Source organism: Chinchilla lanigera, unplaced genomic scaffold (assembly GCF_000276665.1).
Source record: "Chinchilla lanigera isolate Chin_1 unplaced genomic scaffold, ChiLan1.0 scaffold00146, whole genome shotgun sequence".
Lineage (NCBI taxonomy): Eukaryota > Metazoa > Chordata > Mammalia > Rodentia > Chinchillidae > Chinchilla > Chinchilla lanigera.
The window spans coordinates 234,272-255,074 of NW_004955547.1; the positions used below are offsets into that span (position 1 = coordinate 234,272).

A 20,803-nucleotide genomic window follows, 5' to 3' on the forward strand; every position below is an offset into this window, starting at 1 on the left:
AGACAGGGTCTCCCTATGCAGTTCAGGCTGGCCTTGAGCTCACTTTGTAGCCCAGGCTGGCCTTGAATTCGGGGCAATCCTCCCACCTCAGCCTCTGATCCTCCTGTCTCAGCTCCTGAGTGCTCAGATTACAGGTGTGCGCCACCACGCCCAGCTCCATTCTCTTTCTTCTATCTCTCCATTCTTATCTTTTTCTCCTATTGTCCTTTTTATGAATGCACACTTCTGAGATGCCACTTAGATTCGAAGGCCAAGAATCCACTATATCTTTGTGGTGATGGTGGTAGTTGGGTCTTTCCAGGGCCAAGGTGAACTCATGATGGTCAAGTGTCTTTTCATTGCTTCTCCCAAGCCCCTAAATGTGTTTTTGTTCCCGGGAGACATGGAATCTGCATCTCTTTCAGTTCACATCCCTGTGGCCCTCTCTCTGAATTAGTTATTTCTCATATTCTCGCCCAGAAGTGTAAGCAAACACATAGTTGTATTGGTGTTGCAGCAGGTGGGAAAGGGACAGGTGTTTCAGGAAAGAGGACACACACAGCATAGTGGAAGCTCTAGGAAGAGAAGCCTTGGATGTTCCGTAGTAATTTACATTCTTTTTTTTTTTAAACACTGGACTGAAACTCAGGACCTTGTGGTTGCCAGGCAGGTGCTTTTACCGCTAAGCTATATCCCTGGCCAATAATTTACATTCATTCCATTGCTTATTCTCTGTGGGGAATTGACTAAAACAGACCAATGCCTAACTCCTGATCACAGGTCCCCATCCCAAATTGAAGATGGTTTTCCCAGCTGGTACTTTCCCCAAGCAAGAAAGACCTCTGCCAAGCTACCTCTTTCTATTTTAACCTGTATTCAGAGAATTTAAACAAAGATACATGGGCATACGTACATATGCCATTTTAGGCTATTTCATTATGCCAAAATCTAATAAGATTAGGGATGAGACTGCATTTTATCACAGTACTTTGTGTGCAGGCCCTGACTAGGCACTGAGGAAAGATAAAAGGAAAAAAATCAGTCTCTGTACTCAGGGAAATCCCCACCTGAGTGGGGAGATAGGTACTCCCACATGAAACACCCAGCAAACCTTTACAGAACACAGTGTTACTCTGCAAAGTGGTGCAGCAGTTATCCTAAAGTGGCATAGCTAGGTAGGAGTGTATGTTTGTGGGAGATAGTATAAAAGTAACCTGAAGGAGGTGAATATTGGATCATCTTGAACAAAGCAAGAGACAATGTAGAATAAAAGAAACACATGGGAGTAATTTAACAATTCTTTTCAAAGAGGATGTGGGAAACTGTTGAGCCAAGATTGCAGGATAGGCTTTATTAAAATACATCATTAGATGAGAGATTTTGTAGGGTAGGCAATAGGGAACCACCCATGGTTCTCAAGCAAGAAAATGTTGGAACCTTGGGTTTTGGGGGAGGTGAGTGTAAAAAATAGACCTTCTTGTAAGAGGAACTGTGCTTTTAAGGGACACGGGCTGCAGGGCAGATTGGATCCAGTCTTGGCTTTGTCCCTAACCAGCTGTGGAACCTTGGACATTACTGTTGTCTTTCTCATATGAAGCGAGTGGTCTACCTTGGTTGCCAGACTTTCCTGCAGCTGACATTCTGTGTTCCCTGAATACCACTGGGCCTTACCAGTGGCCCCTACTGTCAAAAGGGTGTTGTTTGTTTTTGTAGCACCTACAGGGCCCTTAGAGTTTTCAGTTTAGTGGGGGCTACAGATACTATATTAATTCGAAGATTCATTTTAACAATCCTGAGTCAGGATACATCTTAAAATCAGTGGGTTATTATAATGGGGAGCATTTGTTTTTTATTAGTGCCACATAAGATACTAGTACAATTAGACTTGCACACATAACTAAAATTCCAGTGGATAATTGCTGAAGAGAAGGTATAGGTGTTGCATAAACATGTAAAGGAGGGTCTGACCCATACAGTGAGATGGGAAAGACTTTCCAGGGCAGGGCCTTGGTGGATGTGAAGTGTGTGTAGGCCACATGGCAAGGTTGTCCTAGCACAGGTGGATGCCTGAGGTGGAAGAGCTGAGATATGTATGGCTGGAGCACAGACTGGGAGCTGGGCATGGGTGAGGCTGGCAGGGTGGTTGGCAGCAGACCTCCATAGCCTTACAGACCCTGGGAAAAGGTTTGGTGTTTACCCTAAGAACAGTGGGAAGTCATTGAGTTTTAAGCAGGGAAATAATGGTCTGAGGGTGCATTTTGAGGAGCTTGTTTGGCTACAGTTTGGAGTGAATGTGGTGAGAACAGCTGAGAGGCCACTGCAGTAGAGCAGATGAAAAAACATGGTGGCGTAGACAAGAAGGGTGATGGAGTAGAAGAGGAAATGGAAAGAAGTAGATTGAAGTCTTTTGGAGGTTAAATTAACCAGACGCTGTGATGTATTGAAGGAGGTGTGGAGTATGGTGGTGCCAGTTTTGGAGATGGCCATCCTGGGTCCAGTTAGATCCCAAGATGAGTTAAAGATAGATGCTCCCAAAGCAGCTTGAGGTGACAGAGTATGACACAGAAAATTGTATCCCCACAGTGTTGATGGCTTTTGACATTCTATGCTGAGGAAAGTTTCGGGGAGTGTGAGCAGATCTGAATAGAGGGCTTCTGTAGGTGAGCACTGAGAAAAGCGTGAGTCAGGTTTGACCAGTGCAGCTCATACATTCTCTTTTGACAAAATGAAGAACAGATACTGCTAACTATAGAGCTTAGGAAACATTTTTAAATGGTGAGCCTTCTTAGCAAAGGGATAACTGAGGAAGTAGGGCAGTTGGACAGTGGTGAGGTGACTTCTGCCAGCTGCCACCTTTCCCCAGAGCTCCTCTGCCACACCCCCAATTTTTGTGCAAAGAGAAAGAAGAGCAGGACCTTTTAGTTGTACTTCTAACCTTCAGTGCACTTAAACTTTTTAAAACAGATAATGAAGTCTCTGGTTCCATATTCAAAAGCTACAAAAAGGCATGCAGTGAATATTCTCCCACTTTTTCCTCCTTCTGCCACTGTCTTGTCATCTTTTGTTGCCGATGTTTATACGAGTGAAACTTTGGCTGGTGGTCCATATCAAGATAAGGAACTTCTTCATTCTTCTTTATGATCATGTACCATTGATGTTTGTGAATACTCTCATAGTTCTTTACAAATGGATATTTAGGCTGATTCTAATCTTTTCTTCTTCTTTTTTTTGGTAGGGGGGCAGGGGGGAGGGGTTCTTTTTTGAGACAGGGTCTCGCTATGCAGTTCAGGCTGGCTTTGAGCTCACTTTGTAGCCCAGGCGGGTCTCAAAGTCACAACAATCCTCCTGCCTCAGCCTCCTGAATGCTGGGATTACAGGCATGCACCACCACGCCCAGCTTCTAATATTTTCATAAACAGTACTGAAATGAAAACCTACACACATCATTTTGGACATGTGGGGCTATATCTATAGGATCATTTTATAGAATTGTAAAGTTCTGTATAGATACTTGTTCCTTTATTTGTTCTTTTATTCAACATTTATTGAGTACCTATTATGTGCCAGACCATAGCAGGTACCAGGAATCCAGCTTTCAACAAGTCAGATATTGATCCCTGCTCTCAGGGAATGTTACAGTGTTCTGATGGGGGAAAACCCATACCCAAGCAAATGTAGCAACAAACTTGTCTACAAGAGGAAACTGAAGTGGGTCACATAAAGAATTGGAAAGAGCTACTTTAAATGGGCCCAGGACGGCTTTTTAAAGGATGAGATGTGATCAGCCATAGATATGGTGCAAGGATGCTTAGGCTGTTCAAAGCTTGCATTCAAAAAATATAAAGGATTTGAGAGGTGACCACCAAAAAGGGATCAGAAGTAGTGTAGACAGATGATGTTGTGATTGGGATTGGATGATAGCAAAGTAGGTGGCTAAAGATGAGGCTAGTTAGGGGAGGAAACTGGTAGTGAAGAGAGGAGAGGTAGGGAGACTGTAAAGGGCTGGCAGCTATTTGTTTAGAGCTTTGATTCAGTTTATATAATTGAGTTAATTGAAGCAGGGACAGGAAAAGAGGCCACTCCTAACTGGCTTGAGAGAAGCATAGCCTTATCCACAGGCAGGAGAATGGGTTAAAATCTGGGAAGAGCTGGTTTATGCTTGTAGTAGAGAGCCTTCTACATCTTTTCTGTGGCAAAACGGAAGCTTCCAAAATAGAGATGGCATTGAAGATCTCAGCTAGCTAGCTTTGGGCTGGCACAGAGAGCACTCAAAGCTTGGGGTGGGCAGGAAAATTGGGCTTGGAGACCCACTCTCAACTTTGTGCTGCTTTTTCATCCTCACCCTTTCTGCTTCCCTTCCACAAAAGCCCATTTCTGTGCCCATCCTGGGTCCTATGACTTTTCTCTCCCTCAACAGTCGGTTCCCGATTCTGGTCCCCGGCCCCCAGCAGCGCCTGCCCCCTTCCCACCGGGGCCCCCCATGATGCCACCACCCTTCGTAAGTTTTGTGTGTTTCCCTGGGCTTGGCTTTTCCAGCCTGCACCCTCAGCTCCCCAGACCTTGCCATTGCTGCCTTGGCAGCATGGTGATGCCCCTTGGAAGAGGGGTGGTTTTGTTTGGGCGTGGGGGTGGGGAAAGATGTTGTTAAGTTCGAGTTCATAAAGCTGCCGGTTCCCCCTTTGTCTTTTTGTTCTTGGGACACATTGGGACTGGAGGTAGAAGTGAAAGGAAAAAGACCCCAGTAGAGTGAGAGCAGGGTGGGGCTGTCTTTCTCTTTACTCCTTACCTGTGCTCTTTTAAAAAGCCACAGAATTTGGGCTGGAATAGCATTGGTGATCATGAGTTGGAGAGAAAGGGATGGGAGGCAGAGGACTAGGGGATGCCTGCCTTCTGCCCCTTGATGGAGAAGCTTCTTGGGCAGGAGTGCCAAGGGACACAGCCTCCCCGAAGTCTGGTGCTGTTCCACTTCCCTTTCCCTTGCCCTCCCCACCTCTTAAATTGTTTGCTTGCCTGTTAGGCCCAGAGAACGCCCCCATTGTCCGTCTTTCACAGTGGCAAGGAGGAAGGCAGTTTTGTGTCTTTTGCTTCTCAAATGAAAGCCTTGGAATTGCCTCCAAGCCAGGGTGGAGGGCCGGGTGGGTACAGGTGGCTGTTTCCTGATGGGTCTTCTCTGCCCCTGCCCAATAAGGCAGTGCCTTTTCTGTTCAATCTCTCTTCCTTTCCTCACTTCCAGATGCCCCCTCCAGGGATCCCCCCACCATTTCCTCCGATGGGGCTCCCTCCCATGAGTCAGAGACCACCAGCCATCCCCCCCATGCCGCCTGGCATCCTGCCCCCAATGCTTCCACCAATGGGGGCACCACCACCACTCACACAGGTAATTGTCTCCCTCCACGGCAGCCTCAGGGAACCCTGTCAGGTTTTGCTGAGGGTAGAGGTGAGAGTGAGAATCTGGGTGTTAGAAACTGGGGCGGGAAGGGAGTTTTGGGCCAGGCTTATGTGGATTTGTCTGCTGAGTGACTGAGACAACTCTCAGGCAAGGCAAGGCAAGAGCCCGAGCCTGGAACTCCCCTGAAAAGGTGCCTAAGTGAGAGTCACGGCCTGAGCAGGATCTCTCTGAACCCATAGGGAACCCTGACTGACAGACCCTGCCTTCATCTCAGTGACCGGTTTTTATATCCATAGATACCAGGAATGGTCCCTCCGATGATGCCAGGAATGCTGATGCCAGCGGTGCCTGTCACCGCAGCGGTAAGCACTAGGGGCTGGCAAGAAGCAGGCTCTGCCCTGCAGTCCTGTGGGTATAACTTGGAGTACGGAAATACGGACTCTGTTCTTTCCCTCTTCTTATATCCACCCTGGTCCCTGTAGCACTCCCCACACTTGAATTCTTCTCACCAGTCATCTACTCAGCAATTTGTTTCCTGCTTATCCCCGAAGGCTTGTGTATTCTCTCGTTATTCCCCATGCTGTATCCAGCACTCTGAAGAAGCACACTTATGCCAGACACTCCATCCCCTCCAAAGGGCCATGCACTACAGACACAATAATATGGTCCCTTCTTTCCATCGTCTTAGCCTCCTGAGGAGGCAGTGGTACCCAGGCATCTTGCTGTGCTTTCTTATGCTGCGCTCAGTATAGTAGAGTCTGAGTGGGATGTAGGATCTGTCACAGTGGGATGCACTGAAGAGATGGGCCTCAGGAGTTGACTTAACAACATCCTCTCACTTGTGGAAAATGAAGAAAGGAGCTGCTGTATGATTCCCCAGGGCTCTGAGAGCTACGGCCCTGGCAGATGGGAGGGGGCCTATTAGGGAACAGAAATTCTTGGAAGCAGGATACACGGATCCTGGCCTGGCCTGCTTCTCCATCCCCCATGGCCTGGGTCTTGGGGCCCACTGGGCTTGGCCCCAACCCTTCCCCCTCCTCTTTCTTCGGCAGACGGCTCCGGGTGCGGACACCGCCAGCTGTGAGTCTTCTGGGGGTCTGCTTCCCCCAGGCTCGGAGGTTGGGGGGTTCAAGGGAGAGGGGACCATGGACTGGAGCCCACCCTGGATCATGCCTGTTGGGATACCAGGGAACCTGGGATGTTGATGGGACCAGGGGGCTATTTATTGGGGATGGAATAAGGGAGGACTAGGTGGGAATAAGATTGGGGTTGGAACAAAGCCTTAATATGTTTTCTCTGGCTTCTTTCCTAGCTGCTGTGGCTGGGACAGGTCCTCCGGTGAGTCTTTTAACTCAGGTCTCTGGGCAGAAAGGCTGAAAGTGGGGGGCTGATGTAGAATCTTTGGGGTGAGGAAGAGAGACTCTGGAAAAGGGCCTTGACCACCATTCTGTGCCCCCCCACCTCCCAGAGGGCCCTATGGAGTGAGCATGTGGCCCCTGATGGGCGCATCTACTACTACAATGCTGACGACAAGCAGTCCGTGTGGGAGAAGCCCAGCGTGCTCAAGTCCAAGGCGGAGGTCCTGAGTGGGGCTTTCTGGCCCTTCCTATCAGCTGCCCTGACCCTTCCAAGTTCTTGGCTATCCCTGAGTCTCTAACCATGCTCACTGTGGTTCCTCTAATCCCGAGATCCCTGATCCCACCCCTATACTACCTGGAAGTGTTTTCCCAGGACCTCAGGAAATCCACCTTCCCCATTCAAGCCCGGCAAGATGGGCGCTAAGGGCTACTGTGTCCTCTGTTCACTGGGGTTCCCTTTGCTCCTCTGATTATGGCTGGAGAGCTCTTCAGCCTACTGATGTCCTTTGACCCATCCTCTTGCAGCTGCTGCTGTCCCAAAGTCCCTGGAAAGAGTACAAGTCGGACACAGGCAAACCTTACTACTATAACAACCAGAGTCAGGAGTCCTGCTGGACCCGGCCAAAGGATCTGGATGACCTGGAGGGTGAGGAGACCTGGGTGGAAGGGGCAGAGAGGTTTGGCCAGGGGTAAGGGGGTTCTTTGCTACCCTGTGACTGTCTTGCCTTTTCTTATTGCAGCTGTAGCCAAACAAGAGACTGCAGGGTGAGTGACTTGCCCACCCATCCATCTAAACTCGGTGGGAGTGGGTGATAGATCCATTATCCTCACTCTACAGGAGGAGTCAGCTGTCAGTCTCCTCATGGGGTCATCTGCTTTGGCTAGAGAAACTACTCACCCCTTGCTCTTCTCAGTCCCTACACTAACACTGTCTTCTGGCTTGCCTGCAGGAAACAGCAGCCTCAGACACTACAGCCACAGCCTCCTCAGCCACAGCCTGATCCCCCACCTGTACCTCCTGGCCCTACCCCAGGGGAACTTGAGCCAGATGGAAGTGAAGACTGTGATGTGTCGGAGGCTGTGCAGCCCCTGGAGCAGGTGTTCCTGCAGCAGGTGGAGGAAGGCCCCAGCAGGTGAGGGCTGCCCCCATGACATTCCACATGTGGGCCTCAGGCTGTCAGCCTGGCTCGTCCCTCATCCTCCGCCAGCCTCCCAGGAGGGGCGTGTAGATCTAGGCATGACCTTTGGAGGGCAGAAAGAGACTACCCTGGGAAGCAAGGAGGGGTGATGTGTTGTTGAAAGTGCAGGACATTGAAAAACAGTGCTGGCTGGGAGCCCTGTAGCTCAGTCCCATCTGCCCCCAGTTCTGCTGGACAGCATCAGCTACCACAGCAGGAGGAGGAGGAATCGAAGCCAGAACCAGAGAGGTCTGGCCTCAGCTGGAGCAACCGGGAGAAGGCAAAGCAGGCATTCAAGGAGCTGCTGAGGGACAAGGTGCTGAGGGTGGGACTCCCAGGAAAGGCATGGAGGGGGCTGGAGGTGGGCAGGCCCCATGACCCCTGCCTGCTACATTCTAGGCTGTCCCCTCCAACGCCTCGTGGGAGCAGGCCATGAAGATGGTGGTCACCGACCCTCGTTACAGGTAGGCCTGGGCAGAGGCAGCCAGGCCTTGTTCATGAGGGTACCTGGGCCATCTGAGAAATCCCAGCTCATCACTGAGGCTCATGGGGGCTGAAGTTAGGAAAGTAGTAGACTGTCATGGGATACAGGAGGAGAAACTGAAAGGCCTCTAGGATAAGAAATGGAAGGTATCTGATGTGAGATTCAATAACTGCTTTTTGGATTGAATTTAATCAATTGGGGGAAAGAAAGGCCTGATGAATAGGGCAGAGATCCGATGGCACCTTGAGACCCCAAAGCAAAGGACTCAGTGTTAGCAGTGTCTTGAGGCTACAGCTCTTTCCCCCCATTGCCTCTCTCCTACCCATACTGCAGACATCTGTGTGCTCAACCCATGCATGGATCCTCCACTCAGCTCTGTGGAGACCCTTCCCCAGTGTCCTGTGATCCTATTTTGTGGGGTATGCACATGGAGTAGGCTGACTTATCTCTGTCCTACCCTACTCCTATCCTTTCTACCCCAGTGCCTTGCCCAAACTCAGTGAGAAAAAGCAAGCATTCAACGCCTACAAGGCACAGAGGGAGAAGGAGGAAAAGGAAGAGGCCCGGCTGAGAGCCAAGGAAGCCAAGCAGACCCTGCAGCATTTTCTGGAGCAGCATGAACGCATGACTTCCACCACCCGCTACCGGTCAGGGAGCTGAGCTGGGTGGGACCTGGGAATCCCGAGAACACAAAAACTCAGGGGTCTGTTCTCTGCCTGCCTATTCACAGCCCATGTGCTCCACAGGCGGGCGGAACAGACCTTTGGGGAGCTGGAGGTCTGGGCTGTGGTCCCCGAGAGGGACCGAAAAGAGGTTTATGATGATGTCCTCTTCTTCCTGGCCAAGAAGGAGAAGGTAATGGTCAGTGGGCCAGATCCTTTAGCCCCAGTCTTATCCTGAACTGTCTTTGTCTTTGCTTCCTTATGGACCCTGGCCACTCCTTTCAACACCCCCCCATGTCCAAGCTTTTGACTTGGAACCTGGTGTGGCACTTGTATATCTCATTTCTGCCCTGGGCCTATTTTCCAGGGGGAGTCTTGAGAGGCTTGTGCTTCCTCGCTTTCCAAATCTTGCCTTCCTCCTAGGGTTCTGTAGCTATCCCATTTTCCCATATCCTCTGCCAGGCCCATTTGGGTACATCTGGCCTGTCCCACCTCACCCTGATCCCATGGCTTCCCAGGAACAAGCCAAGCAGCTTCGGCGCCGCAATATCCAGGCCCTGAAGAGCATCCTGGATGGGATGAGTAGTGTTAACTTCCAAACTACCTGGTCCCAGGCCCAGCAGTACCTCATGGATAACCCCAGCTTTGCTCAAGACCATCAGCTGCAGAGTAAGCCTAGGTCCCCACTCCCATCTGTCCCTTTTCTTTGGCCCCCCAGAGCCTACCTCATATCACTCTCCTGCACCTCCTGCCCATCCTAGAAGTCTCGAACACTGAGTCACTGTACCTCCGTAGACTTTCGGGTTCCCAGAATGTTCAGGACACCCTTTCCCTCTGGGTTCCTTTGTTGCCCTGGACTGATGTGTTCTTGGCAGAACACCTCTGTGATAGGAATCAGAAGTCCTGGAGATAATGGTGATGATAGGTACAGTTCATGTGATTATGGTTTTAAATGGTCAAAACACCATGGGCTCTAACTGGTCAAATATGTTAAAATTGCTGACTTGTGATTACTGATGATAGGAGAAATTTACCTTTTGAAGTTGCATCAAAACCCAACTTCTGATTTCCTAAGATGTAAAATCTCAGATCCTGAGATAACAAGTATCATGTGCTGGCTTTTAGTAATTGAATTCACCAGAGCTGAGTACTTGTTGCTTTCTTCTAGTACAGTGACCCTTTACTCAACAACCAAGGCAGCAGCTGCTCCCACAGATCCCTCTCCCTTTCTCCACTAATTTTATGGGGATGGAATCCTTCAGACACAAGGGGTTCTAGAATCTTAAGAGGGTGCCTTGTTCATGGTGCCTGCTGAACTTTCTCTCTGCCTGTAGACATGGACAAGGAAGATGCTCTGATCTGCTTTGAGGAGCACATCCGAGCTTTGGAGAGGGAGGAGGAGGAAGAGCGGGAACGGGCCCGACTTCGGGAGCGTCGACAGCAACGCAAGAACCGGGAGGCCTTCCAGGTATCTTCACAGTACTTGGGGACCAGAGCTTGGCCCTGCCCCAGACCACAGCCTCTTCATGTGTGCCTTGCCTCTGGATTAGGCTGCCTGCCCTTTCCCCAGCACTGTCCAAGCTCCACAAGGCCTCTCTGCCTGCAATTCTGCTGCTGCTGTGTCCGCTTAGCTCGGTCTCTACTCCTGTAGGGAGACCAGACGCATAGGCATGGTGTGGTGGCCGAGCCATGTGTATTTCCTTATCCCCCAGCTTGGGAGTGGCAGTAGTGGTGGCACTGTGGGGGTGACTTGGCTGAGCATGTCAAGAAGTTGAAGCCAAGTCATAGAAGACTTGCTGCTGGCAGGTGTCTGCTTTATTCCCTCCCAGACTGGCTTATTCTCATTTTTTGTTGTATCCCTCTATTTACATTCTCTCCCTCTCTAGTGTTCTTTTCCTCCGCATTGGCCTCCCTTGCCTGGATTTCCTGTCTGGATTGTTCCTGCCTGTCCCTCTGCCAGTCTTCTCTTCTGCCCCAGTCCCTGGCTCTGTCTCACTCTCCCTATCACTTTCATCTCCCTGCTCAGACCTTCCTGGACGAGCTGCATGAGACAGGGCAGCTGCACTCCATGTCCACCTGGATGGAGTTGTACCCCGCAGTCAGCACTGACATCCGGTTTGCCAACATGCTGGGCCAGCCGGGTAAGGCAGCCAGGCTCTCCTTCACTGGTCTGGCTTCCTGCCCTGCCGACCTCTCTGCACCCCCACACCCTGGTCCTGTCCTCGATCCTACCCCAGGCCTTGGGAAGCTGCCACCCGCCAGGCCCCCCTCCCTCCCTCCCTGCAGGCTCCACCCCTCTGGACTTATTCAAGTTCTATGTGGAGGAGTTGAAAGCTCGATTCCATGATGAGAAGAAGATCATAAAGGATATTCTTAAGGTGAGGAGGATCAGGGTTATGGATGGATGCTGGCTGGGTGGGAGCCATGCTTCTTGGATAGGCCTCCCCGATAAGTCCTATTCCCATTCTGTAGGAGATGGCCGCTTGCTCAGTAGATACCACTTGTGGGCCTTACCTGTGTACTCCCAGGGGCACAGTAATAAGCCACAGTTTCTGCTCGTAGGAGTGTGTGGCCCAGTAGGAGTGCAGGGATCAAGGGTTACTGCTGACAAAAATCAGAAGGATTGATAAACTTGAACTTCTCAGGAGTAGGTGAAAAGGGGTGGAATGTTCTGGGCATAAAGGTACTACAGAAGTAAATAGAGGTTGCAGAGTACAAAGGTCACGGCAGGTTTGAGAAGCAAGAAGTATAGCTGTTTATAAGCTGATAGCCTATAGATGTTCTTTCTAGCCTATACTGCTTTAGAAAAATGGAATTTATTGTATGCATATATATACATATATATATATATATATATATATATATATATATGTTTTAATTTATTTATGAGACAGCGTCTCGCTATGTAGTCCTGGCTAGCCTTGAACTCACTGTGTAGGCTAGCCTGGCCTACAACTCAGTGATCCTCCTGCCTCAGCCTCCTGGGTGCTGGGATTATAGACATGTGCCACCATGCTGGGCCACTGTTAGTATTTTTATATCAGGAGATTTCATATAAAAATCTGTTTTTCCAGCATCTCTTTGTCAATTTAGATTACTTGGCAGCTTTGGGCTGGTTTTGTAAAGCATTCTCTGGGCTCCGGCTGAAATGCCACTGCCCTCTAAAAGGATGTCATTCTTTCCTGACCTTATTGCTTTTAGTATTAGAGCAAGTGTCTGCTGGCATTCACTATCCCATGTGCACTGTCACATTTCTTACAGTGGAGAAACAGTTCTGTGTCCCTGTCTTATCACAGTTAGAAAAGACAAACTGAGTGTGGTGGCACACACATGTAATCCCAGCACTCAGGAGGCTGAGGCAGGAGGATCACCATGATATTAAGACCCACTTGGCCTGCAGAGTGAGTTCAAGGCCAGCTTGAATTACAGCAAGGCCCTGTCTCAAGGAATTAAAAGTTAGAAAAGATGAGTAAGCAAGTAAAAAATACAAAGCTCCCGCTTTGTATTCCAAAAGGGAAAAAGAAGCAAAAACAAAAAACAGGGAGAAAGCCCATTTTCTAATAGAAGTAAAGAACATACTAATGTATTTGAGGAAACAGTCTACTAGAGTGGCAGGACTTGCAGACTGTACAGGGTAAAAGTCCAGATGAACCCGTTACTAGTTTTACGATCTCATACAGGCCACTTAACCTTTATGAGCCTCCGTTTCCTCATCCAAAAAATAAGAGTATTCCACCAGAGGACACTTAGTTACAGAGGAACATAATTTAGTAGCTGAGTTGAGGGACTTAAGAATAAAATTAGGAAGGTCCCATCTCACCTGCCTGTATAATAAAAATTTAACATTTACAAAATTACCATTAGGAAAGATGTTTTCTGTTTCTTTGGAACCACATACCCAGTGTAGTAGTACCTTGAGTGCTAAAATAAGAAATTTGGGCCATGCATGGTGGTGCATGCCTGTAGTCCTGGGCCAGCTCCAGTTCCCTTCTTTCCACTGCCCCAGCCCTCCCCTGTGCTCGTGGCAGTATCCAACCTGAGCCAGCGTTCAGAAGGCCGAGGCAGGAGGATCGACTTGAGTTTGAGGCCAGCCTGAACTATATAGTGAGACCCTGTCTCAAAAAAACAACAGAAAAAGGAAAAAATTTGCATTTTTATCCTGTAAGTAATGATAACATCAGATGGCATTTTGGAAAAGCTACTGGCCAGTGTGCAGTAGCATGTGCAAGACTGCAGTGTTCGTGTTTTTTGAGGAGGTGGTGGTGGTGGTAGGTCAACAGTTCTTGAAGCTTCAATAAAAGTGAGAGGGCAGGTAACTTAAATATACTTGGAGATTTAGTCATTCTCTCCTGACTCATCCAGGGCTACTTGGTACAAAAATGAGAGCAGCAGAGGTTTAGAGGGGTGCAGAGGTTAGGCAGGAAGAGCAGTTAGGTGGCTGCTGCAGTTAGGTGAGGGGCAGTGGGGATGGCAGGTGAGGAGAGTGAGCTGTGCTTGAGAAGCCGCAGTTGCCCGGAGATAAGCACAGGGTAGGGACTGGGTTTAAGGGGATTTTATGATCCTATTTTCAAGTGGAGGTGCTTACATCTCCTTTACACATTAAGGTGCTAAGATTTTTACTGAAAAATTTCTCTTGTTAAAAAACAAACTTTAAAACCAATGAATAGTCACTAAAGTGGTTGCCAGGTTGTTTTGTGAAGTTGAAGGAAGGGGAAAGAGTGAGGTGCAGGGAGCAGGACAGTAGATGCCGGGATCACTGGTCAGGACTAAACAGGAAGAGCAGGGCTGCATGAGACAGGGCTTCCAGTTATTCTAAGGAGCAACTGTCATCTTTTAAACAGGTTAAGTATACAAACTAGAAATACCTAATCCCAGGACAGCTAAATTTTATTGGGTGGTTTAGTCATAAAGTGGGTTGTACCACCAGCTGGCCTGCAGAGTCCTGTCCCCCTGCACCACCTAAGAAGCTGTTTGAGACAGCTGCTTCCTATTCCTCCGTTTGGGCTTCTCCCTTTGCAGGACAGATGGACCTGGTAGTACCTCTCATCTATAGGGGCCTGTGTGTGGGGCTCATGAGAAGTGCATTCTTTTGTGGTAGGTTTAAGTATCTGTAAGATAGCCTAGTATAGGTCTGGAAATCAGCAGAGGGAAAATGTAGGTCAGTAGTGGCAAAACAACTGTTCTGAGAAACATGCACATATAGGAAAAGTGACAGAAGTCAGAAAGATAGGGGCCCTAGAGAGGGGTGTGTGGAAGCATTAGACAGCAGACGTGCTGGAGCCCAGAGGAGTGAGGACCAAGCAGAAGCCCATGGCTTTGGTTGGTACACGAGCAACTTCTGGGAGAGCGGTGACCAAGAAGGTAACGGCTTTGGGGCAGCACACATTTCACAGTAAGGTAACTCCTGGCTGTCTATTGGCTCTGAGACCTCCTTAAATTACAGTGTCTCTGAGCCAGTTTCCTATTCCGTAAATTGGGGACAGTCCATTTGCAAGATTGTGAGAATAACATTTGGAAAGCGTCATGCTTATAGCAGCCTCTCAACAAATGTTTATTTCCTTTTCTTTGTGCTTCAAGAAATTTTAAAACTATGGGGGAGCAGCAGAGGTAGTTAGGTTGAGAAGGTGAGAGCAGGGTGCAAAGGGTGTTTGTGGTAGAACAAGTATGTTTGGCAGAAAGTGCAGCAAAGAGGATGAGATTGAAGCCTTCATTTCAGAGGAGGTGGGTGTTGGAGAGGGATCAGCAAGAAGGCCAGAGAAGCTGTAGCTCTGTATAGAGAGAGGAGTGAATCTTGCTGTACCCCAGCTGACTTGAACACCAGGAGCTCCACCTACTACTTACCTCATTGGGGACCATGCAAGATCACGCTCCTCTGGGGGCTGGGGATTTAGCTCAGTGGCACAGCACCTGCCCGGCAAGCGCAAGGTCGTGAGTTTGATCCCCAGTACCAGAAAAACAACAACAAAAAAAAACAAAACAGGAGTCAAGATCACGCTCCTGAAACTCCACTCCAAGTGGGTGCTGTGAGGCTTAGGTGAGACACATGGAGGCTGGCCACTGTACTTAGAGTGGGACACATTTTGAATATTGCTGAGGAGTTGAACATGATGGCCCCCATTTCTCCTCTGGACTAAGTGATCTGTGTAAGCATAGTGCTTGAAAGTACAGGCTTTGGGGTTAGAAAGACCTGGGGCAGATCTTTTTGCCCAGGTGTAGCTATAAGACCTCAGGCAGGTATTCTTGTATCTTTTACGTAAAACTAGGATGTTCAGACTATTTTGTTTTTCCTGGGTTTTTTTGGAAACAGGATCTCACTATGTAGTGAAGGCTGGCCTCAAACTTGGAGCAGCCCTGCTTCAGCCTCCCAAGTGCTGGGGTTACAGGCATGCATCTCCTTGCCTGGTAGGCCTGTTCTTAAATGAGAACTAGGAGGGTTAAAAGTGTGTGTGAAGCACTCAGCAGGGTATCTGGTACTGAGTAATTGCTCAGCAAATACAGCCAGAGGGCAGGTAGCAGCAGATGTGGATAGAGAATGCATGGAAGCTTTCCTGAGCAGCAGGAAGGCCTAGCTGGGGCCACAGCTTTAAGCCAAAGAAACAAAGAGCTAACTAAGAAACTCAGGCTTCAGTCAGCACATCTGGAGACACCTTTCAACCCCTTCAACTCCATGTGACATCCAGACCAGAGGCAGGCATGGGGCTTGTCAGAGGACCTAGACAGTGGTTTCTGAGGTGTCAGCCTCATGTGACCCGTCTGCCTATCAGCCACGGGCCCCCCTCAGGCCCATGCTGCTCCCTGCTTCATGCGCCACTGTGCCCACAGGACCGGGGCTTCTGTGTGGAGGTGAACACAGCCTTTGAGGACTTCGCCCACGTCATAAGCTTTGACAAGAGGGCTGCTGCGCTGGACGCAGGCAACATCAAGCTGACCTTCAATAGTGTGAGGGGCTGGGTAGGGTGGGCTCTTTCTCAAACTCATCCCAGTGCCTTATTCCTTTCCTGCTTACTCACTGCCCCATTGACTGTACCTTGGGTTTGGGGGATGATGGCAAAGTCCAGACCTCAGCCTCTTACCTCTCAGTATGAGGAAGCAGGTCCTAGACACCCACCCTTTTGGGTGATCCTGTTCTGTGTCTTTTCTGCCCTCAGCTGCTGGAGAAAGCAGAGGCACGGGAGAGGGAGCGAGAAAAGGAGGAGGCACGAAGGATGCGGCGCAGGGAAGCTGCCTTTCGAAGCATGCTGAGGCAGGCTGTGCCTGCTCTGGAGCTGGGCACGACGTGGGAAGAGGTCAGGAGCGCAGCCTGGCGCCCGTCACCCTCAAGCCTGAGGGCAGCGGAGCTTCTCCACCACTGCGGGCCCACCCCCGTCACAGACAGCCCTGGGCCGGCTCCAGTTCCCTTCTTTCCACTGCCCCAGCCCTGCCCTGTGCTCGTGGCGGTGTCCAACCTGAGCCAGGCGGGGCCTGGTCTCATCAGCAGTGCTCTCCCCGTTCAAGGTCCGTGAGCGCTTTGTGTGCGACTCAGCCTTTGAGCAGATCACCCTGGAGTCGGAACGGATCCGGCTCTTCCGGGAATTCCTGCAGGTGTTGGAAGTGAGTGAGCTTCTCGCCCTCAAGATCCATCCCAGGCATTTGAACCTTGTAGACCAGTTTAACAGAGTCCTCAATGGCTTCTCATCCCAGGGGCCTCCTTTACCTTTACCTGGCCAGCTAAGAAGAGGAAGGCTGAGGGGCCCTGGACAGGCAGGAGGCTCTACTTGAGTCAGAGAGACAGGGTTCTCCCTGAGGCTAAGGCCGATGTTGCCCTCACCTCTCACCATTGTCTCCAGCAGACCGAATGCCAGCACCTCCACACCAAAGGCCGAAAGCATGGCAGAAAGGGCAGGAAGCACCATCGCAAGCGTTCTCACTCACCTTCAGTGAGTTGGCGGGTAGAAGGAATATGGGGGGAAGCTGGATTGCTCTGGGGAAATAAGTACTTTGTTTTTCCTTCTATTACTACCCCTAGAAGATGTAAGAATTCCTCTGGCCCTCGGTCTTCCTATCCCCTCTGTTCTGTCCCCAATTGCCAGACAAGAGGTCTGAAGGTCAGAGAACCCTCTGTACTTGACTGGTACATGCTGACCCACCTAGGGCTCCGAGTCAGAAGAGGAGGAGCTGCCCCCACCATCCCTCCGGCCTCCTAAGCGGAAACGGCGAAACCCCTCAGAGTCTGGTTCTGAGCCCTCATCTTCACTTGATTCAGTGGAAAGTGGGGGTGCTGCCCTTAGAGGACAGGGCTCCCCATCCTCCCACCTTCTCCTTCAATCAGGTGAGCAGTTAGTTGTCACTCTAGATTACAAAGTCTGACTTGGGAGTCTAAGAACTTCCTGTCCTTGCCCAGGCAAGAGACTTGGAAAAAAGAAGAGAAACTGCATTGAGCCTTTCCCAGACTGCTCTCTTAGACCATGAGCCCTTGTCTGTAAAGAATGAACAGAGGGGCTGGGGATTTAGCTCAGCAGCAAAAGCGCCTGTCTGGCAAGCGCAAGGTCGTGAGTTTGGTTCCCGGTAGCGGAGAAAAACCAAAAAAAAAAAGAATGAACAGAGAGGGCTGGGGCAGGGAAGAGGATGAGTCCTGTTTTTTCCTTTGAGATTTAATCAGCACTTTTCTATCTCCAGATCATGGCCTTCGGAAAGCCAAGAAACCAAAAAAGAAAACTAAGAAGAGGAGACACAAGTCGGTGAGTAGGGGAGAAACTCTGCCCAGGGCCCTGCTATTTTGTGGGCTCTGTTCACTGGCCCCCCAGCTGTCCTTCACAGCAGCTGAGGTATGCTTTGGACTCTTGCAGAACAGTGCTGAGAGTGAAACTGACCCTGAGGAGAAGGCTGGCAAGGAGAGTGAAGAGAAAGAACAAGAACAGGACAAGGACAGGGACCTTCGGCAGGCGGAGCTCCCTAACCGCTCCCCAGGCTTTAGAGTTAAGAAGGAGAAGGTGAGAGGCAGGGCCCGGTGCTGGCCAGGCATTGCTCTGTCCCGGGAACTTGGGGTGAGCCGTGCCTTTGTTCAACAGACAGGCTGGGACACATCAGAAAGCGAGCTGAGCGAGGGGGAGCTGGAGAGGCGGCGGCGGACGCTCCTGCAGCAGCTGGATGACCATCAGTGACCCGACAAGCTGCTCTCTGCCCTGGACCAGGCCTGTGTGAGGCAGTGGCTCCTGGGCCGCCCTCTGTGCCTCAGACTCTTTCCTTCATCTGGTCTGTGTCCACTTTTCCTAAAGTAACCTCACCCCAACACCACTGTTGGCACCTCTCAAGGTTTGCTTTGGTGTTAAGGGTCCCCTGATTCCTGGACAACTAGTGCAGTCCTTCCCTCAGCCCCAGACCAGAGACAGGTGGTCTGCGTCACATGGGGTGGGTTATGCCAACAGGTACAGTGTGAGTGCAGGGGTCTCCAGGAAAGAGACAGGCTGGTGGACACAGCCTGGGTGGTGGAGGGCAGGGTCCTCTTCCTCTAGCACCAGTGCCTGCTCCTGCCTGCCCTGGGGCTCCACCACTGCTTCCTCCAGCCCTGGGACCCAATGTACGTGTGTTTTTTGTTTTTTAAATAATATTTATAACATGGCCAGTGACTTTTGTCTTCATTTGCTGCTGGGGCAGGCTGGGCCAGAACAGGGAAACAGATGGCCAGGAGGGGGCACTCGTTTCTCACGTAGGCCGGCTCCCTTTGTGTGGTCAGAGACCACCCAGTCAGCTTCTTCCCCAGGCTTCTGAGCTCATCTTCTCCAAAACGGAGGTTTCTGTCCCCACAACCAACTTAGCCTCCCCTTAGCCTAGAAAGAGGAGACACAGCCTGGTGCTTCAAGCTTTTGTTGAGAGAGAGAAGGATGGGGTTTATATACAAGAGAAAAGGGAACATGTACAAAAACAGGTGGCCCCAGTATTTCCTTCCAGGGACTGAGAAGAAACTGGCAGGGAACTGAACCAATGGTCTGTGAGGATCATGCTTCCTTCCCTCCACCAAAAAACCCCCTAGCTCCGGAAAGGAGCTGAAGTGTTGGTACGCCCTTCTGTAGTGGTCTTGGGGCCAGTGTGGAGAGAGCCTTTGCTCTCCAGCCCACCACAGTAAGGCCAGCATCCACCTAGGCTGGAACAGACAGGGGGACAGTAGGCTGGGAAGTGCTCCTCTACCCTTATCAAAAGGGTGCAGGTGGTTGGGCCTAGCAGAGAAGGGCCTCCCTTCTGGTAAGAAACATCCGAGATGGCAGGGTGCCAGGCCCCTTAAGCCTGGATACTTCTAGACCAGGGCTGCCCACAAGACTGCAACAAGACAGGGAGAAAAAGCAGGGAGAGAGGCTTTCTCCTCTCCTCTGTTGGGCTCTAGGAGAATCCTAGGTGCCCCTGGGTGGGCTAAAGCTAGAAATGTTTTTCCCAAGCCCTCAGCTGATTCTTGGTGACCCTTCAGGAAATGATGCTGACTGTGGGGGCAAAGTGCAGTATTGGAGGCACAAGGAAAGTGCCAGGGCCCGATAAACCCGTGCTCACAGTGGCACAGGCTAAGACCCAGCCTGAGAGCTGAGGTGGCACAGCTGAGCACACAGCGTGGGCTTCTGCTGTGCCTCTGGCTTCAGGTCCACTGGCTGGACTTGCAGGGCTGAGGGCTGAAGCACTTCTGCCTCCAAGAGTCTCAGTGGGGGCCTGGGGCCCGAGGGGGGCCACTTGGTGGTGCAGCACTCCTGGTCTGGTGGCGAACAACCATGGGCTGGCAGTGCAGGCCTGTGGGAAGGACAGGGCAGCTAAGCAGGACCGTGCCTTCAAGAGTGGCCACAGTAGGGCAGAGAGGATCAACCAGGAAGCGGACTGAGGAAGACTAGAGGCTACAGGAGACAGGGCAGACGTGGGAATATCTGTAGCTGGAAAGAGGCCCTCGATGTCAGGAAGCAGAGATCAAGGAACACCTGACTGTTCCTGGGCGTCAGCTACTGCCAGAGCTCTCAGAAGGAACTCTGAGGAAGGTAAGGGACTCAGGATACCTCAGGTGATCAAAACCATAGGCCTGGTCCTGGCTGTGCTGGAATAGCCCCCAACCCTGGTCTGCAGCTCCCTAGCCTGACTCTTAGTAGAAGCCATGACAGCATTAGTGGGAGAGATGCCACTTCCCTGAGAGCACATGCAGGGGATAAGCCATGCTTCCTGGAGCATGGAGCATGCAGAAGTAGGTATGCCCATCACCAGAGGATGATTCCAAGTCATGCATCGGGGGTGCCCATGAGCTCCAGCAGGACTCTGGGGAAGTGGCCATGCAGAGGGGCAGCTGTGGTGCCCAGTACCTGTCAGGGACCCCAGCCCTGGTGGTTAACAGTTTGACTCATCATGGTGGGCTGCATCGCAGAAGAAGCGTGAGCCCCGCTTGGCAGTACGGGCCGTAAAAGGGACACTCTTCAGCACTGTGGCCCAGGAGAGAGAGAGTGGTGAGGCCTCATGGTGGGTTGGGTGGGAGTAGGGCCCAAGGCGATTAGGCTGGGCCTAACAGCCAGGTCCCAGGGAGGGGAAAGGGCCATCCATACCTGTGATGATGTCTTCAATGGTACCATCCTTCCCCTCGTAAACAGGCCGGTGCTCTTTAGCCTGGCGCCGCCTCAACTCTGCAATTAGCTCCTGCTGTTGCCACTTGTTGCGCTGGGATGGGGTCTTTGAAGGGGGAAGGAATCATCACTAACTTGATCCCTCAACCTGGACATCCATTTGCATACTGCTAGGAATCCGCCCCCCAGCCCTGC

At 50.8% G+C, this 20,803-nt stretch overlaps 2 protein-coding genes and 1 long non-coding RNA gene across 13 annotated transcripts in view; 1 reads left to right on the forward strand and 2 right to left on the reverse strand.

The window, feature by feature from the left end:
* Prpf40b (PRP40 homolog, pre-mRNA processing factor B) overlaps positions 1 to 18,651 on the forward strand; it is a 20,637-nt gene extending 1,986 nt beyond the window's left edge. For 2 of the 5 annotated variants that reach the window (XM_005411834.1, XM_005411832.2), the window contains exons 2-26: positions 4,397 to 4,477; positions 5,213 to 5,356; positions 5,665 to 5,730; positions 6,421 to 6,448; positions 6,681 to 6,706; positions 6,837 to 6,947; positions 7,252 to 7,372; positions 7,467 to 7,491; positions 7,677 to 7,859; positions 8,091 to 8,220; positions 8,304 to 8,368; positions 8,871 to 9,035; positions 9,135 to 9,243; positions 9,569 to 9,719; positions 10,385 to 10,518; positions 11,077 to 11,191; positions 11,337 to 11,428; positions 15,873 to 15,989; positions 16,199 to 16,336; positions 16,545 to 16,640; positions 16,877 to 16,966; positions 17,181 to 17,358; positions 17,706 to 17,767; positions 17,876 to 18,019; positions 18,098 to 18,651. In XM_005411834.1, coding sequence (XP_005411891.1) covers positions 4,397 to 4,477; positions 5,213 to 5,356; positions 5,665 to 5,730; positions 6,421 to 6,448; positions 6,681 to 6,706; positions 6,837 to 6,947; positions 7,252 to 7,372; positions 7,467 to 7,491; positions 7,677 to 7,859; positions 8,091 to 8,220; positions 8,304 to 8,368; positions 8,871 to 9,035; positions 9,135 to 9,243; positions 9,569 to 9,719; positions 10,385 to 10,518; positions 11,077 to 11,191; positions 11,337 to 11,428; positions 15,873 to 15,989; positions 16,199 to 16,336; positions 16,545 to 16,640; positions 16,877 to 16,966; positions 17,181 to 17,358; positions 17,706 to 17,767; positions 17,876 to 18,019; positions 18,098 to 18,190 — 2,664 coding nt within the window. In that variant the 3' untranslated portion in view covers positions 18,191 to 18,651. The remainder of the gene's footprint in view (positions 1 to 4,396; positions 4,478 to 5,212; positions 5,357 to 5,664; positions 5,731 to 6,420; positions 6,449 to 6,680; positions 6,707 to 6,836; positions 6,948 to 7,251; positions 7,373 to 7,466; positions 7,492 to 7,676; positions 7,860 to 8,090; positions 8,221 to 8,303; positions 8,369 to 8,870; positions 9,036 to 9,134; positions 9,244 to 9,568; positions 9,720 to 10,384; positions 10,519 to 11,076; positions 11,192 to 11,336; positions 11,429 to 15,872; positions 15,990 to 16,198; positions 16,337 to 16,544; positions 16,641 to 16,876; positions 16,967 to 17,180; positions 17,359 to 17,705; positions 17,768 to 17,875; positions 18,020 to 18,097) is intronic. The other 3 variants (XM_005411833.2, XM_005411836.1, XM_013508466.1) reach the window with 3 other exon arrangements.
* Positions 8,375 to 10,377, reverse strand: LOC106147365. Of its 2 annotated transcripts, XR_001232218.1 has the most exons (4): positions 10,085 to 10,377; positions 9,776 to 9,953; positions 9,150 to 9,225; positions 8,375 to 8,630 (listed from the first exon to the last, which is right to left on the reverse strand). It is a non-coding gene; the product is annotated as an uncharacterized LOC106147365 (long non-coding RNA). The 2 variants fall into 2 exon arrangements; XR_001232217.1 differs by having other exon boundaries at positions 9,776 to 10,377.
* A 226-nt stretch (positions 18,652 to 18,877) lies between the features above and the next one.
* The window catches only part of Fmnl3 (formin-like 3), a 58,009-nt gene continuing 56,083 nt past the window's right edge, over positions 18,878 to 20,803 (reverse strand). For 4 of the 6 annotated variants that reach the window (XM_013508461.1, XM_005411843.2, XM_005411841.2 and 1 more), the window contains 3 exons: positions 20,591 to 20,714; positions 20,354 to 20,470; positions 19,714 to 19,799 (listed from right to left, as the gene is read on the reverse strand). In XM_013508461.1, the coding sequence (XP_013363915.1) occupies positions 20,379 to 20,470; positions 20,591 to 20,714 (216 nt within the window). In that variant the 3' untranslated portion in view covers positions 19,714 to 19,799; positions 20,354 to 20,378. Of the gene's footprint in view, positions 19,800 to 20,353; positions 20,471 to 20,590; positions 20,715 to 20,803 lie in introns of all 6 variants that reach the window. The other 2 variants (XM_005411842.2, XM_005411844.2) reach the window with 2 other exon arrangements.